At 38.7% G+C, this 12,447-nt stretch overlaps 6 protein-coding genes across 7 annotated transcripts; 4 read left to right on the top strand and 2 right to left on the bottom strand.

Moving 5' to 3' along the window:
* The first annotated feature begins 838 nt into the window (after positions 1-838).
* LOC109126593 (CLAVATA3/ESR (CLE)-related protein 1) lies at positions 839-1,283 on the top strand. The gene has a single exon (XM_019230281.2). It carries the CDS (start codon positions 888-890, stop codon positions 1,119-1,121), a length of 234 nt encoding a protein of 77 aa, XP_019085826.1. The 5' UTR covers positions 839-887; the 3' UTR covers positions 1,122-1,283.
* A 518-nt stretch (positions 1,284-1,801) lies between these two features.
* Positions 1,802-3,371, bottom strand: LOC104712924 (uncharacterized). The gene has a single exon (XM_010429920.2). The coding sequence runs from the start codon at positions 3,327-3,329 to the stop codon at positions 1,854-1,856; it is 1,476 nt and encodes a 491-aa protein (XP_010428222.2). The 5' UTR covers positions 3,330-3,371; the 3' UTR covers positions 1,802-1,853.
* Positions 3,372-3,608: 237 nt separating this feature from the next.
* Positions 3,609-5,812, top strand: LOC104712922 (transcription factor GTE3, chloroplastic-like). The gene is made up of 4 exons (XM_010429918.3): positions 3,609-5,100; positions 5,198-5,231; positions 5,344-5,436; positions 5,524-5,812. The coding sequence occupies exons 1-4, from the start codon at positions 3,868-3,870 to the stop codon at positions 5,568-5,570; spliced, it is 1,407 nt and encodes a 468-aa protein (XP_010428220.1). The 5' UTR covers positions 3,609-3,867; the 3' UTR covers positions 5,571-5,812.
* A 168-nt stretch (positions 5,813-5,980) lies between these two features.
* On the top strand, positions 5,981-7,918 carry LOC104712920 (protein trichome birefringence-like 31). Its single transcript, XM_010429915.3, has 5 exons — positions 5,981-6,524; positions 6,604-6,775; positions 6,881-7,080; positions 7,171-7,317; positions 7,413-7,918. Exons 1-5 carry the CDS (start codon positions 6,046-6,048, stop codon positions 7,768-7,770), a joined length of 1,356 nt encoding a protein of 451 aa, XP_010428217.2. The 5' UTR covers positions 5,981-6,045; the 3' UTR covers positions 7,771-7,918.
* Positions 7,827-11,148, bottom strand: LOC104712921 (uncharacterized). 2 transcript variants are annotated; one of them, XM_010429917.2, is made up of 5 exons: positions 11,051-11,148; positions 10,633-10,744; positions 8,680-10,528; positions 8,354-8,586; positions 7,827-8,185 (listed from the first exon to the last, which is right to left on the bottom strand). In XM_010429917.2, the coding sequence occupies exons 2-5, from the start codon at positions 10,723-10,725 to the stop codon at positions 7,994-7,996; spliced, it is 2,367 nt and encodes a 788-aa protein (XP_010428219.2). In that variant the 5' UTR covers positions 10,726-10,744; positions 11,051-11,148; the 3' UTR covers positions 7,827-7,993. The 2 variants fall into 2 exon arrangements, with proteins under 2 accessions (XP_010428219.2, XP_010428218.2); XM_010429916.2 differs by having other exon boundaries at positions 7,827-8,188; positions 11,051-11,142.
* A 419-nt stretch (positions 11,149-11,567) lies between these two features.
* On the top strand, positions 11,568-12,372 carry LOC104712919 (uncharacterized). Its single transcript, XM_010429914.3, has 2 exons — positions 11,568-11,727; positions 11,909-12,372. The coding sequence occupies exons 1-2, from the start codon at positions 11,669-11,671 to the stop codon at positions 12,177-12,179; spliced, it is 330 nt and encodes a 109-aa protein (XP_010428216.1). The 5' UTR covers positions 11,568-11,668; the 3' UTR covers positions 12,180-12,372.
* The last annotated feature ends 75 nt before the right edge of the window (positions 12,373-12,447 follow it).

Raw genomic sequence — 12,447 nt, 5'->3', positions numbered from 1 at the left:
TTTTAAAGAATCAAAGTGAGAAAGATAGTGATTTGGACCTCAACTCATGATTCATGAATATTCTCTAAGTTCTCTTTTATTTATTTTAAATGTCTATTCAATAATATCGACATAGTAGTATTCAGAGATTCATGGTTGCTTTTCATTATTAGTGACAATATTTATCTTGTTATAAAATTATAACTTCGGTTATTTTCAGTCGATAGAATCACCAAAAAAATACGACGTTACTCAGATCCTTTGCGTCGGAGTTACGTTAGTTAACTCAAATGGTAAACTAAACTAAAGGCCAGCCCAAAAAAAAAAAAAAAAAGTCGGCATCGATTGACTTCTAACTACAACAACTTTTTAAAATTTGAGTCCATTCACAATTGTGCCCCATATTTGCCTTTTTATATTATGAAGTAGTTTAGTTGGTTTATCATTCAAAGGCACTCTAATTACACATGTCATCTTCAACACTTAAACCTTTTTTTTCCTTGAAAATTTTCCTTTGTGGGTATATACTATGAATACATTTACAATCTACTAATGAATTTATCCGCATGCATTATTCAAAAAGTTTTCATTCTTTGTATTTTTCTTAGCTTTCATATATTTTTATCATTATATGTTGACAAAAGGAATATTGCATATGTATTAAAAAGTGCATCTTATTTAGCCTCGATTATAAATCTCCTCCCACGACCGCCTTTATTTTTTTTCTCGTCTCGACCGTCTTATCTATTTTATAATGTATAGCATTTCAATGAGATTCATCATGACCCCCAATGCCATTTCTCTATATAAATGCCTCAAGCATGTGATGAAAATACACAAAAACCATTGTATACCAACTTTACAATATCATTAACACCTTTCTAAATTAAATCATTAGCACATAACACATGGCTAACTTGAAATTCTGGCTGTGCTTATTCTTGATATGTGTTTCCTTATCGATTTCATCAGCGTCTCGACCACTGCAGCAGCGATCTCCAAACGCAGATGGTGTTAAACGAGGGCGCATGATGAGAGAAGCAGAGAAAGTGTTGAAAGCGAGTATGGAGAAGCTAATGGAAAGAGGTTTTAATGAGTCTATGAGACTAAGCCCTGGAGGTCCCGATCCTCGCCATCACTAAGTAATATATTAGTAGATTTACATTGGAGGATGTATATTTTGTTCTTGATCGAGAAGAACCGGTTTAGAAGAAAACATATCGATCCTTTTCTCTTATTTTTTTTTGTAAGCCTTGTTTGTTCGTTCGGCGTAACCAATAAATTGATGTATCTCTTCGTTACGGATTTTACGAATTGTGCATGCTTTACGTACCTTATACATTCCACTATATAGTAAGTCTAGTAGAGAGGCCTTTACATATAAAGTATGAGAAAGGGAAACTGATTAGTTTAAGCTATCCTGTATTGATTCTCTTGGTGGCTCGTGTAGATTAAACACTTTAAAATTATGTTTGGAAAGTATAGTATATAATACACTCTTTCTCCTCATCGTCCACCAAAATTACAAAAACATATATATAAAAAAAGAGAGAGAAAGATAGTGATTGAAGTAAAAAAAAGAAACAGGGGAAACACAGAGATCTGGTTATAAGGAAAACTATACTTTTTATTTAAGATCGAAGTCAACTTCTTCAATTTTATAATCTTTCTTTAAGAGATCAAAACTATGAAACCTATGATGTCTCAAAATTTTCTATTTCCTTCTTATTAGTTTCGTTACAAATCTACAAAAACGTACAAGGTCGTCCCAACCTTGAGCTTGACGATCAAACAAATAGTAATTCAAGAAAATAATTCGAAGTAAGTTACAAAAAGAATCTTTATAAAAATAAATTACAAAAAACGATGAAAATTTAATCATCTGTGGGAAGAGGATACTTACAATACCTCTCATTCTTCATACACATAAAGAATCTCTCATAAGCCGAAGCCATTTGAGTAGCTGTAAACATGGAAAGAGCGTATTCCTTGCAAGCTACTCCTTTCATCTCCAAAACCCTAGACCCATCTCTTACAACAGAGTCCAAAGTTTCAACAAGAGATCTCACGTTTGGTGAAAACGTGTACCCAAACCGCTCATCCACTACCACTGTCCCAACAATGCTCGGATACTTAGGTGCTACGACCGGTTTCCCACACTGCATCGCTTCAATGATCGTCAAATCAAGCCCTTGTGGTCTCAACGTCGGATTCACAAACACATCTAACGCGTTGTAGAAACCAGAGAGCTCCTCTGGCTCTAAAGCTCCTAACACCCTAACGTTTTCACCTAACTCCGCGTATCTTTTCCCCCAAGGACCAGATCCAGCCACAAGCAGATACACTTGCGGGTGCGTTCTAACGATCGAAGCAAACGCTTCGTAGAGAAGTGGATGTCCTTTGTCTCTCACCAAACGTCCAGAGACACCCATCACAATAACAGTCCCATTACCATCAGGAACACCGTGTTTGGCCCTGAACGTAGCACCAGACTTAGGGGAATACACAAACTTGGTCTGGTCAACGCCGTTGACTATAACGTGAACGTTTCTCTTAGGAAGCTGATAGATGTTAACGAGAACCTCACGCGCGCTGTTGCTTATGCAAATGTGCTGTTTATATCTCGGGAAGAATCTGATCTCATCAACGAGTCTAGGCATCGTTTGTTGAAGATCAGAGCTAGTAGGACGATCATTCGAAAGCTCTTGGAAGAGATTTGAATGCATAATCTCGTACCAGATACCGTGCCATGTCACAGCTATGTCACCGTTAGGAACCATTTTGACACGCCAATGAGGCAGAGAAACACTCTCAGTATGAACATAATCGAAGGGATGATGATCATCTGCACCGTTGATTCTGTCGAAGATCTCAAAAGCTTGAGAGTGGTTAAGAGTGCCGTGTTCGTTTGGAGCAAAGTAGACATGAAGATCTCCTTTGTTGTGATACTCTTCTTGGTTACTTCTGTCGGAAGAAACCGTGAAGACGTGAATCTCGTGACCTCTTGAGGCAAGAGAATTGTAGAGAGTGTAAGCGTGACGCTCCATTCCTCCAGGGATCGAACCAACAGGCCATGATTTGCAAAAGACAGCGAGTTTTAGCTTCTCGGAGATTGGTCCGAGAGAGAGTTTGTTCCAAGGGAATGTAAGGTCTCGAAGATCTCCAGCGAACGGAGGAATATTCACAGAGGAAAATGTCACCGGAGAGTAATCGAACTGTGAGAAGAAGATGTAGTAAGAAGAAGAGAAGATGAGTGCTAATGTAATGATTGTTGTGAACCTGAATGAAGTGGAAGAAGAAGAAGAAGAAGAAGACAGACTTGTTCTTGAAGAATGGTTCTTGAAGGCCATTTTCTTGGTTTGCTTCTTTTGTGAATTTTGATATTGTAACTATTGAGGTTGATTCTTTTGCTTAAATTTCGGATCTTTTCTCGAGTTTTTATATCAAAGTTTCGTTTCTCAATGTAATTGCACATGGCCACATTCAATTAAGTCAAATCTCTTTACTAATCAACTGCAATTTGTTACTAAACCGGGCTATTACATCTGGTTTCTATTCTCCCCGGTTAGGTTCGGTTTAGTTTCGGACGCGTAGGAGTGTTAATATCCCGTCACACTTAACACATGTGTAATTTCTCGGGTTTCTTTTAACGCGCGTGAGCTCAATGCGCGTGTATCTACGCGATTCTCTCGACTCCAAAAAAAAATTTGCTTCCTAGGGTTTGTGTTTTCGTCGTTGCAATCTCAGTTGAATGTTCATGAACCACCACCGATCCTAAAATCTCTCACACGATCTTTTCGATTCCTTGTTTGAAATCTACAGTATTGGCGCTCAAACCCTAAAAAAAACCCTAAATTTTCGTTTGGGAGAAATCGTCAACGAGTGGCAATGGCGTCTGGTCCTATAGCCGGCGGTGGAGTTTCGAAGACGAAGCATAAATGGAGTGATAGTGGAAACAAAAGCCAAAAACGAACGAAACCCACGACGGTGAGACCGGTTCCGCTCGTGTCTCCGTCAAATTCGCTTGGCTCGGAAGAGAACCATCAGATGATGAAGATAAGTTTGAGCTCAATTTCTAAGCTTGAAGTTAGGAACTTGAAACGGAAACTAATGTCTGAGCTTGAAGAAGTTAGAAGCTTGATTAAACGGCTCGAACCACAAGGTAACTTCGCCGGCGGTTTTGGGTCCGCTGAACTACCACCTCTGTCGAACAAGAAGGTCAAAACAGCAGCGAACGGTGGTAAGAAGGGTGGTGGAGCAGCTACTGATAAAGGTACGGTTCAGATATTGAAGAGCTGCAACAATTTGCTTACGAAGTTGATGAAGCATAAGTCTGGATGGGTTTTCAATACTCCTGTTGATACGGTTAGGCTTGGTTTACATGATTATCACAATATAATTAAGAAGCCTATGGATTTGGGAACAGTGAAGACTAGGTTGAGTAAGAGTTGGTATAAGTCACCTTTGGAGTTTGCTGAGGATGTTAGACTTACTTTTAACAATGCAATGCTGTATAATCCTGTTGGGCATGATGTGCATAGTATGGCTGGGATTTTGTTGAATCTGTTTGAAGAGAAATGGGCGCCGCTTGAAAAGCAGTATGAGTTACTTACTAGGAGGCAAACACCAGTCCGTGATATTGATTTCCATGCTCCTGTTTCAACGAACACTCATAGTGTAGAGCGATTACCGTTACGTGCTCCTTCACGTTCCTCGTCTCCTCCACCACCTAAAGTAGTTGAAAATAGGATTTTGGAGAGAGCAGAATCGATGACAAACCCAGTGGAACCTGCAGTTCTAACTGTTGTACCCGAGAAGAAGCCTGAAGCTGAAAACAGGGACTTGACATTTGACGAGAAGCGGAGTCTTAGTGAGGACCTTCAGGAGTTACCTTATGACAAGCTAGAGGCAGTTGTGCAGATTATAAAGAAGAGTAATCCTGAACTCGCTCAACAAGACGATGAGATTGAGTTAGATATTGATAGTCTTGATCTCGAAACACTTTGGGAGCTTTACAGATTCGTCACTGAATATAAGAAGAGCTTGAGCAAGAAAAAGGAGGAACTGGCATTGGGCTCAGAAAGAGATGCTGAATCTGTTCACAATAGTGTCCAAGAACCGGTGAGAGCAAATAACTAATTGTTATTCACTTCTCTTACTTCTTTCATATAACTCGTACTAGGCTAATACTATAATATTTCTTCTTCCATTTTCGCAGAGCACTCTAACAACTGGCCTTAAGTCCCCAAAAGGTACTGAATTATGTGAGATTTTGATTCATAAGATAGTATCAAACTCTACTATATTAGTCTTTTAGCCCCACTGCAATAACTCTTCTTTAATTTGTTTTTGACACTTTAAAAGGTCATGTGGCATCCCCTGTTCGACAAGAAGTAAATGCTGGTGGATCAAGTAGTTCTAATAGTTCTAGTAGTGGCTCAGGCTCGTGTTCTAGTGGTAAGTTTTTTAAACTGGTTCTGTTCTTTCCTTATCAACATCACATTTCCAAACCAGATTTACTCACATTCCTCATTTGTTATGCAGATTCTGATAGCGACAGCTCAGGGCATGGATCTGATAACGGTAATTAACCAAGATCGTGGAAGTATTTAGCATAGGTTGGAGCGATCACGTTGTCAAACTTTTTGCATCTCTTTCAGTAGCAAAGCTAGGTTGCCTTTTTTTCCAGCCTTTTCCCCATCGGATTGTTTCTGTATTAGGTTCTTGTCAACTGTACAGAAAAGTGAACGTTTGAAGTGTTTTGTTTCGGCCTTGTCATCAAGTGAACAGGCTTGTTCTAAACATCTTAATTGTTTTGTGGTTGTTACGTTCATAATTGCTCTCCTATGGCCATTACTGGATTTTCTTTGGTGACTAGTTTTGCTGGGCCATATCAGAGAATAGTTTCTCCTAAAAATTCAATCCGAGACCTTCGTGGAAAATTATTTTTTTTAGTTTTCTATCATATCACTATTTAGATCCAATTAACAACAACAAAAAAGGGGACATGCTACCTAATAGAGAAGGATCACCAACTGGTGGTTCATGGAACAAAGTTAATTTTTGATGCTTGTACGTGAAGATATTGGCTTCTTTCAAACATCAAACATAGATTCATGTGCTCAACAGCAAGAAGAAGAAGTTCTAAACGAGCTATTTCTTCCGTTAAATCTGTTTCAAATGTCGATACAAACTTCAACAGATTCACGGATTATTCAATCCATCTTCCAAGTTGTCCTTATTAGTCTTCTGGTTCTAGGTTCCGTGAGGTGGATCCTTGATGAACTCAAGAGTAACGAGAGTCGAATATTCCAACTCTATGGCTTCAGACAAAGAGAGGCAGTGTTCGTCACCAAAGAGGATCAGCTTGATGAGAGCTGCAATGTCTTTGAAGGACAATGGATTTGGGACAATGTCTCTTACCCTCTTTATACAGAGAAGAGCTGTCCTTATTTAGTCAAACAAACAACATGTCAACGAAACGGACGGCCTGATTCTTATTACCAGAACTGGAGATGGAAACCAAACTCATGCGACTTACCCAGGTATTAAAGAAAAAACATATATTGTGATTCTTGCGAAGCCAAACTTGAGCAATGTTTTAAAATCTCTGAGATGTTTCAGGTTCGATGCTCTGAAACTGTTGGACGTGTTGAGGAACAAAAGACTGATGTTCATAGGAGACTCGGTGCAAAGAAGCACTTTCGAGTCAATGGTATGTATGGTGCAGTCAGTTATCCCTGACAAGAAGAAGTCCTTTCACAGGATTCCTCCTATGAAGATCTTCAAAGCTGAGGTACATAAATACAGAACACTCATGTTCCTAGTAAGAGATTTTCAACATGAATGGTAAGAAAAGGCAAATATAGTTTCTTACACCAAAGTTTATGCAATTGATCAGGAATACAATGTATCAATCGAGTATTACTGGGCGCCTTTCATCGTGGAATCAATTTCAGATCATGCAACTAATCATACAGTACACAAAAGGTTGGTTAACCTCGACGCCATTGAAAAACATAGCAAGAGCTGGGAAGGCGTTGATGTTTTAATCTTTGAGAGCTATGTATGGTGGATGCATCAACCTAAGATCAATGCAACGTAAGCTATATAACGCATAAACCATATATGAATAGTTTGCATTGGAGAAAGAGACTAGAAGGAAAACTCATATATATGCATATGATGCAGGTTTGGAGATACCAGTGATGTCCGAGAGTATAATGTGACGACTGCTTATAAAATGGCGTTAGAAACATGGGCCAAGTGGTTTAAGACGAAGATCAATCCCGAGAAGCAAAGAGTTTTCTTCACGAGTATGTCTCCTACTCATCTATGGTATGTAACACTAACAGATCATAGATGGTTATTAAAGAAAGCATATTCAATTTCCAAAGACAAGGAGAGTGATTTTGGTGTGTTATCTTTTGCAGGAGCTGTGAGTGGAATCCAGGGAGCGATGGAACCTGTTATGATGAGTTATATCCAATAGACAAACCATCATATTGGGGCACAGGATCAAATCAAGAAATCATGAAGATAGTTGGTGATGTTCTAAGCAGAGTTGGAGAAAATGTCACGTTCCTGAACATTACACAACTCTCAGAATATAGGAAAGATGGACATACAACTGTGTATGGAGAACGGAGAGGGAAGCTCTTGACAAAGGAACAGAGAGCTGATCCTAAAAACTATGGAGATTGCATCCACTGGTGTTTGCCAGGAGTTCCTGACACATGGAATGAGATTCTCTATGCATATTTGCTACGTAGTCACCGCAATTCATTCTGATCCCTTCTTGGGGAGTGTCAAGGTCAAGTTTATCAAGTTTTGTTTTGGAGCAGATATGAAAAGCAAGAAAATATAGGATATATGTTTTTGGTTATTCACTGTCAAAAAAGCTTCAATCACAGAGCAGATTAGCTCATTTATGTTTAAATAAGGTAACATGAGTCTCACTCAAGATAAATCACAGGGCCTATTTTAACTTGTACAATATGGTGAACAAAAAATCTCACAATAGCTCCCATTGGGAATCTTCTGATTCAAGTAGCTGTGAGCTTTTGGAGTCCATGGCTTTCACTTGTTTAGAGTCTTCCCCAGTGGCAAGATCAGAACCCATCTCCGCATCTCCAAACCAAATTGCAAGTTGCTCATATTCCTTCTCTCTTCTTCTTTTTGAAGTTAAAGCATCCAAGATCTTTCTCTGCTGATTGTAGAAACAGGTAAAATTAGGCGATGAGAGATCATTAAGGATCATGTAAGCCAAAATTCAAGTCTAATATCAGTCAGAACAATCTGTAATCAAGTAAGGTTCAAGTTTATATATCACAAAGAAATATCTAAGAGAAAGAGGGAGAAAGCAGTTTAGAACCTTGAAGGATCTGAGTTTCTTAGTCCTAAGATGCATTGCATAAAGCACACTGTCGTTAACATACAAGGGGTCTTCTCGAGATTGCATGCTGTTTAATGCATTGGTATCCAATGGAGAAATGGTCTTAACACGCATTGCATTGTTGTCAACATACGAGGAGTCTTCCCGAAAATCAATGTGGTACAATGCATTGATATCCAATGGAGCAACATCAGATTTTTCATTCATCACATCTAACAAAAGAAACGCGTGAGGAGACCAATTGAAGGTTTAAAAAAAGAATAATAAGCACAACTTAAAAAAGTAGAGAAAACAGAAGCACCAACCCGCATTAGAAGATCTCATGTTTGCCACATTATCTTGAACAGGTACATCTGCAATCTTGGTGGAGAGTGGATCATTCGTACTTGAATCATTATCCGTAAAGATGCCAAGCGCAGGAAGAACAGGGTCATCATTACACTTTACTTCTGTCCCAAAACTTTTCATAGAACTTTGAGTAGATTGAGATTCTGTGGAACCAAAATCTCTGCACGATACATCTCCAACTTCTTCTACACTTTTCCCGCATGAAGAAACCGAAAGGTTTCCAGGATGAGGGGTGAAAGTGTTAGTGATCCGAGATTCATCATTGGTAATTATTGGTTGTTCTTCATCAGCAAGAGTAGTGGTTGATGTCAAATTAGCATCACAGTAGTTTTCAAACAATGAAGATGTAGAGAGTATTTCTCCATCTGGCAAGGAGGATTTAACTCTAACTTCTTCTACACTATCCCCACCTGGAAAAACCAAAGAGCTTCCAGGAGAAGAGTTTTGAGTGGTTAAAGTGTTGGTGATCTGAGACTCATCATCAGTAATTGATTCTTCATCACCAATAGTAGAGGCTGATGTCTGAGAAGTATCACAATACTCTTCAAGAAATGGAGATGTAGAGTGTATTTCTTCGTTAGACAAGGAGGAGGAGGAGGAGGCAGATGATTTCTCCTTTAAACCATCTTGTTGAACTAAATTCTCCTGCAAAATATCGCATTGAACTCGTTCCTCAACAAGAACATGTTCTGAAATGTCAAAGTTCTGATGTGAAGGTGGATCAGAAGGAGTTTTACAACTCGGTGAATCGAGTTCATGGTCTTGCTGCACAATAGAAGCTTCGGAAGAACTGTCCTCTGCAGCTTCCTTTGGTTGATCAGAAGGAATTTTACAACTCTGTGAATCAACAGGGTCATGGTCTTGCTGCAAAATAGAAACTTCGGAAGAACTGTCCTCTGCAGCTTCCTTTGGTTGATCAGAAGGAATTTTACAACTCTGTGAATCAACAGGGTCATGGTCTTGCTGCAAAATAGAAACTTCGGAAGAACTGTCCTCTGCATCTTCCTTTGGTTGGTCAGAAGGAGTTTTACAACTCGGTGAATCAACAGGGTCATGGTCTTGCTGCACAACAGAAGCTTCGGAAGAACTGTCCTCTGCAGCTTCCTTTGGTTGATCAGAAGGAGTTTTACAACTCGGTGAATCAACAGGGTCATGGTCTTGCTGCATAATAGAAGCTTCGGAAGAACTGTCCTCTGCAACTTCCTTTGGTTGATCAGAAAATTTCTGAGGTGTCAATGTGTTAGTGATATGAGACTCTTCATCAGTAACTATTGTTTCTTCATCAACAGTAGTGGATGATGTCAGATTAGCATCATGATACTCTTCACGTAATGGAGATGTAAAGAGTGTTTCTGCATCAGACAAGACCTGAGACTCCTCATCGGTAACTATTGGTTCTTCATCACCAGTAGTAATGGCTGATGTCAGATTAGCATCATGATACTCTTCAAGCAATGAAGATGTAGAGTGTGTTTCTCCATCAGACAAGACCTGAGACTCCTCATCTGTAACTAATTGTTCTTCATCAACAAGATGAGTAGCATTAGGGAACGAGGAGGCTGATAAATTCTCTTGAAAAATATCTTCTTGAACTCGTCTCTCAACCACAACATGTCCTGGCATATCAAAGTTCTGATGTGACGGTGGATCAAAAAGACTCTCACATCGAGGTGAAGCAACACGATCATCATGGTGTTGCTTCACATTATAAGATACAGAAGAACGGCCCTGTTCTGCTACTTCCTTTGGTTCACATCTAACAGATTCAAATCCCGGAAGACCACTAGGTTTCAAACAAAGCGTGCTCTGTTCCAACATAAGAAAACCATCACTTAATCTCTAAAACATCATTACCCTAAAATTAATCAATTAATATGAAAAATTTACAACGAAACAATGGACTTACGTACCTGAGAAGTAAAAGAGTCAACCTCGACAAGTAAAGTTTCCAACTTGTTGTAGATTTTACCAAACCAAGCTCTTCCTTTAGATTCTAGTCCCATGATGATGGCTCACGCTAACCTGAGAATTTTGACATCATAGCTAGTTCTCAAAATCATATAGAAGATATGAATAATTTTAGAAAAGAGAAAACATATATAGACAACTCTCTCGAATTTTGTGACCAAATCACGATCATCGGTGAAGAAGAGAAACTCGTATATATAGACCGACATATCGAATTACATTAGATAAGAAAGAAAAAAAACGTGACTTTGAGACGAAAAACACAGAAGAAGGAGATGAAAAGTAAAACAAACCCAAAAATTCAAAGTACACATATACATAGATGATGAGAGAAGGTCAGGAAAGAGATGAGAATTTTACCTCAGAAAGTTAGAAGAAGAAGGAAACTACAACAACAACATAGGAAGCAACGAGAGAAAGAAGAGAAAAAACATAATCACACAACAATTAATAAATATAGCTTTATATCTAAGATTTTTTCATTAATTAATCTTTTTTCAAAGTCAATATGGATTCCGGTCTAGTATGGGCCTCAAATTTAAGAGTCTTAAACGGGCTTTTAAATATAAGGCCTCAATGTAAGTCAAAATGGGTCATGAATCATGCACACGCCACAAGTGAAAAAAAATCATGATCATGTGTGTATGCTGCATACGTTTCGTTGAAGAATGATCCAAAATCAGAAGACGTGGACTATGCCACGTGGACAAAAAGAGGCATGGGTCTGACGATAAATCTTACATTGGGGAGTGTGCATCTGGATTGATCCCTCTCCATCATTCCTTCCATCCTCAAACTTTTTTTTTTTTTAATAATCTTTATTCAAATCTTGTTGAAAATTCCTTTCACATTCTATGATGTGTGTGTAAGTATATATATATATGCAACTCTATCAATACAAACATATTAGTATATTCACCTACATATCCGATTATTCATACACACATTGTTACAGATCGATCATATAGAGAGATTGACATGGCGACTTCCACCTTCTCTTCTCGTGGTGCACAAACCATGAACACTATGTTCGTCAAGTAAGTTTACCTATATAGTGTCGAGTAGAGCAAATGCATTTTCTTTGTCTATGCTACTCTTCTCTCTATTCATATTCTAGGATCATAAAACTATGATTGTTATTTGACGAAATAAAAGTTGTGTGATTGTTTAGTTAGTTTCCTGTTATATATTAACACATGCAATTGCATATATATATAGACCGATGCTTAGGAAATCGATTCACAAGAAGAGTGCATCGCACGACATAGTGAGGGAGACGGCCAAGACGGAGGGTTCCGGCGCCGGAGAGGAAGTGAAGACGATGAGAGGCTTCTACGGCGCCGGAGAGACGTCTTCACCGGCGAGTAGTTGGGTGCCACATGAAGGCACGGGTATATACTATCCAAAAGGGCATGAGAAGGTGATGCAAGATGTGCCTCCTCCTCCAGCTGGCAGCCACGCGGACGAGCTCGTTAATTGGTTCTCCTAACCAATTGTACCAGTGAAACTCTCATCATGTCATCTCCATCTCATCGTAATCTCTCTATAATGTTGTCTTATTGTTGTATTGTTAAGGGGAAAACCATTAAATATATATATATATATGTGTAATTAAGTTGATATATGTATTGTTGTCATGTAACCAATGATAATGAATAAATTAATGATGGTTATAAGATGAATTATCCACGTTGATCAACTTGGTTACAATGTTTAGTGTCAAGCTTTATCCAAAACCCACCAAACAAAAATTCATA

The sequence above is a fragment of the Camelina sativa genome, chromosome 9 (assembly GCF_030686135.1).
Source record: "Camelina sativa cultivar CO46 ecotype springtype chromosome 9, ASM3068613v1".
NCBI lineage: Eukaryota > Viridiplantae > Streptophyta > Magnoliopsida > Brassicales > Brassicaceae > Camelina > Camelina sativa.
This window is presented reverse-complemented; position numbering and strand designations above follow the sequence as displayed.

Coding starts and splice junctions, on each gene's coding strand:
- LOC104712919 (XM_010429914.3), top strand. CDS start 11,669: ATGGCGACTTCCACCTTCTCTTCTCGTGGTGCACAAACCATGAACACT. Junction 11,728..11,908: donor ATGAACACTATGTTCGTCAA/GTAAGTTTACCT, acceptor ATATATATATAG/ACCGATGCTTAGGAAATCGA.
- LOC104712922 (XM_010429918.3), top strand. CDS start 3,868: ATGGCGTCTGGTCCTATAGCCGGCGGTGGAGTTTCGAAGACGAAGCAT. Junction 5,232..5,343: donor TGGCCTTAAGTCCCCAAAAG/GTACTGAATTAT, acceptor ACACTTTAAAAG/GTCATGTGGCATCCCCTGTT. Junction 5,437..5,523: donor CTCAGGCTCGTGTTCTAGTG/GTAAGTTTTTTA, acceptor TTTGTTATGCAG/ATTCTGATAGCGACAGCTCA.
- LOC104712920 (XM_010429915.3), top strand. CDS start 6,046: ATGCTTGTACGTGAAGATATTGGCTTCTTTCAAACATCAAACATAGAT. Junction 6,525..6,603: donor AACTCATGCGACTTACCCAG/GTATTAAAGAAA, acceptor GAGATGTTTCAG/GTTCGATGCTCTGAAACTGT. Junction 7,318..7,412: donor ATGTCTCCTACTCATCTATG/GTATGTAACACT, acceptor TATCTTTTGCAG/GAGCTGTGAGTGGAATCCAG.
- LOC104712921 (XM_010429916.2), bottom strand. CDS start 10,725: ATGGGACTAGAATCTAAAGGAAGAGCTTGGTTTGGTAAAATCTACAAC. Junction 10,529..10,632: donor TTGACTCTTTTACTTCTCAG/GTACGTAAGTCC, acceptor ATGTTGGAACAG/AGCACGCTTTGTTTGAAACC. Junction 8,587..8,679: donor CATGAGATCTTCTAATGCGG/GTTGGTGCTTCT, acceptor TTCTTTTGTTAG/ATGTGATGAATGAAAAATCT.
- LOC104712924 (XM_010429920.2), bottom strand. CDS start 3,329: ATGGCCTTCAAGAACCATTCTTCAAGAACAAGTCTGTCTTCTTCTTCT.
- LOC109126593 (XM_019230281.2), top strand. CDS start 888: ATGGCTAACTTGAAATTCTGGCTGTGCTTATTCTTGATATGTGTTTCC.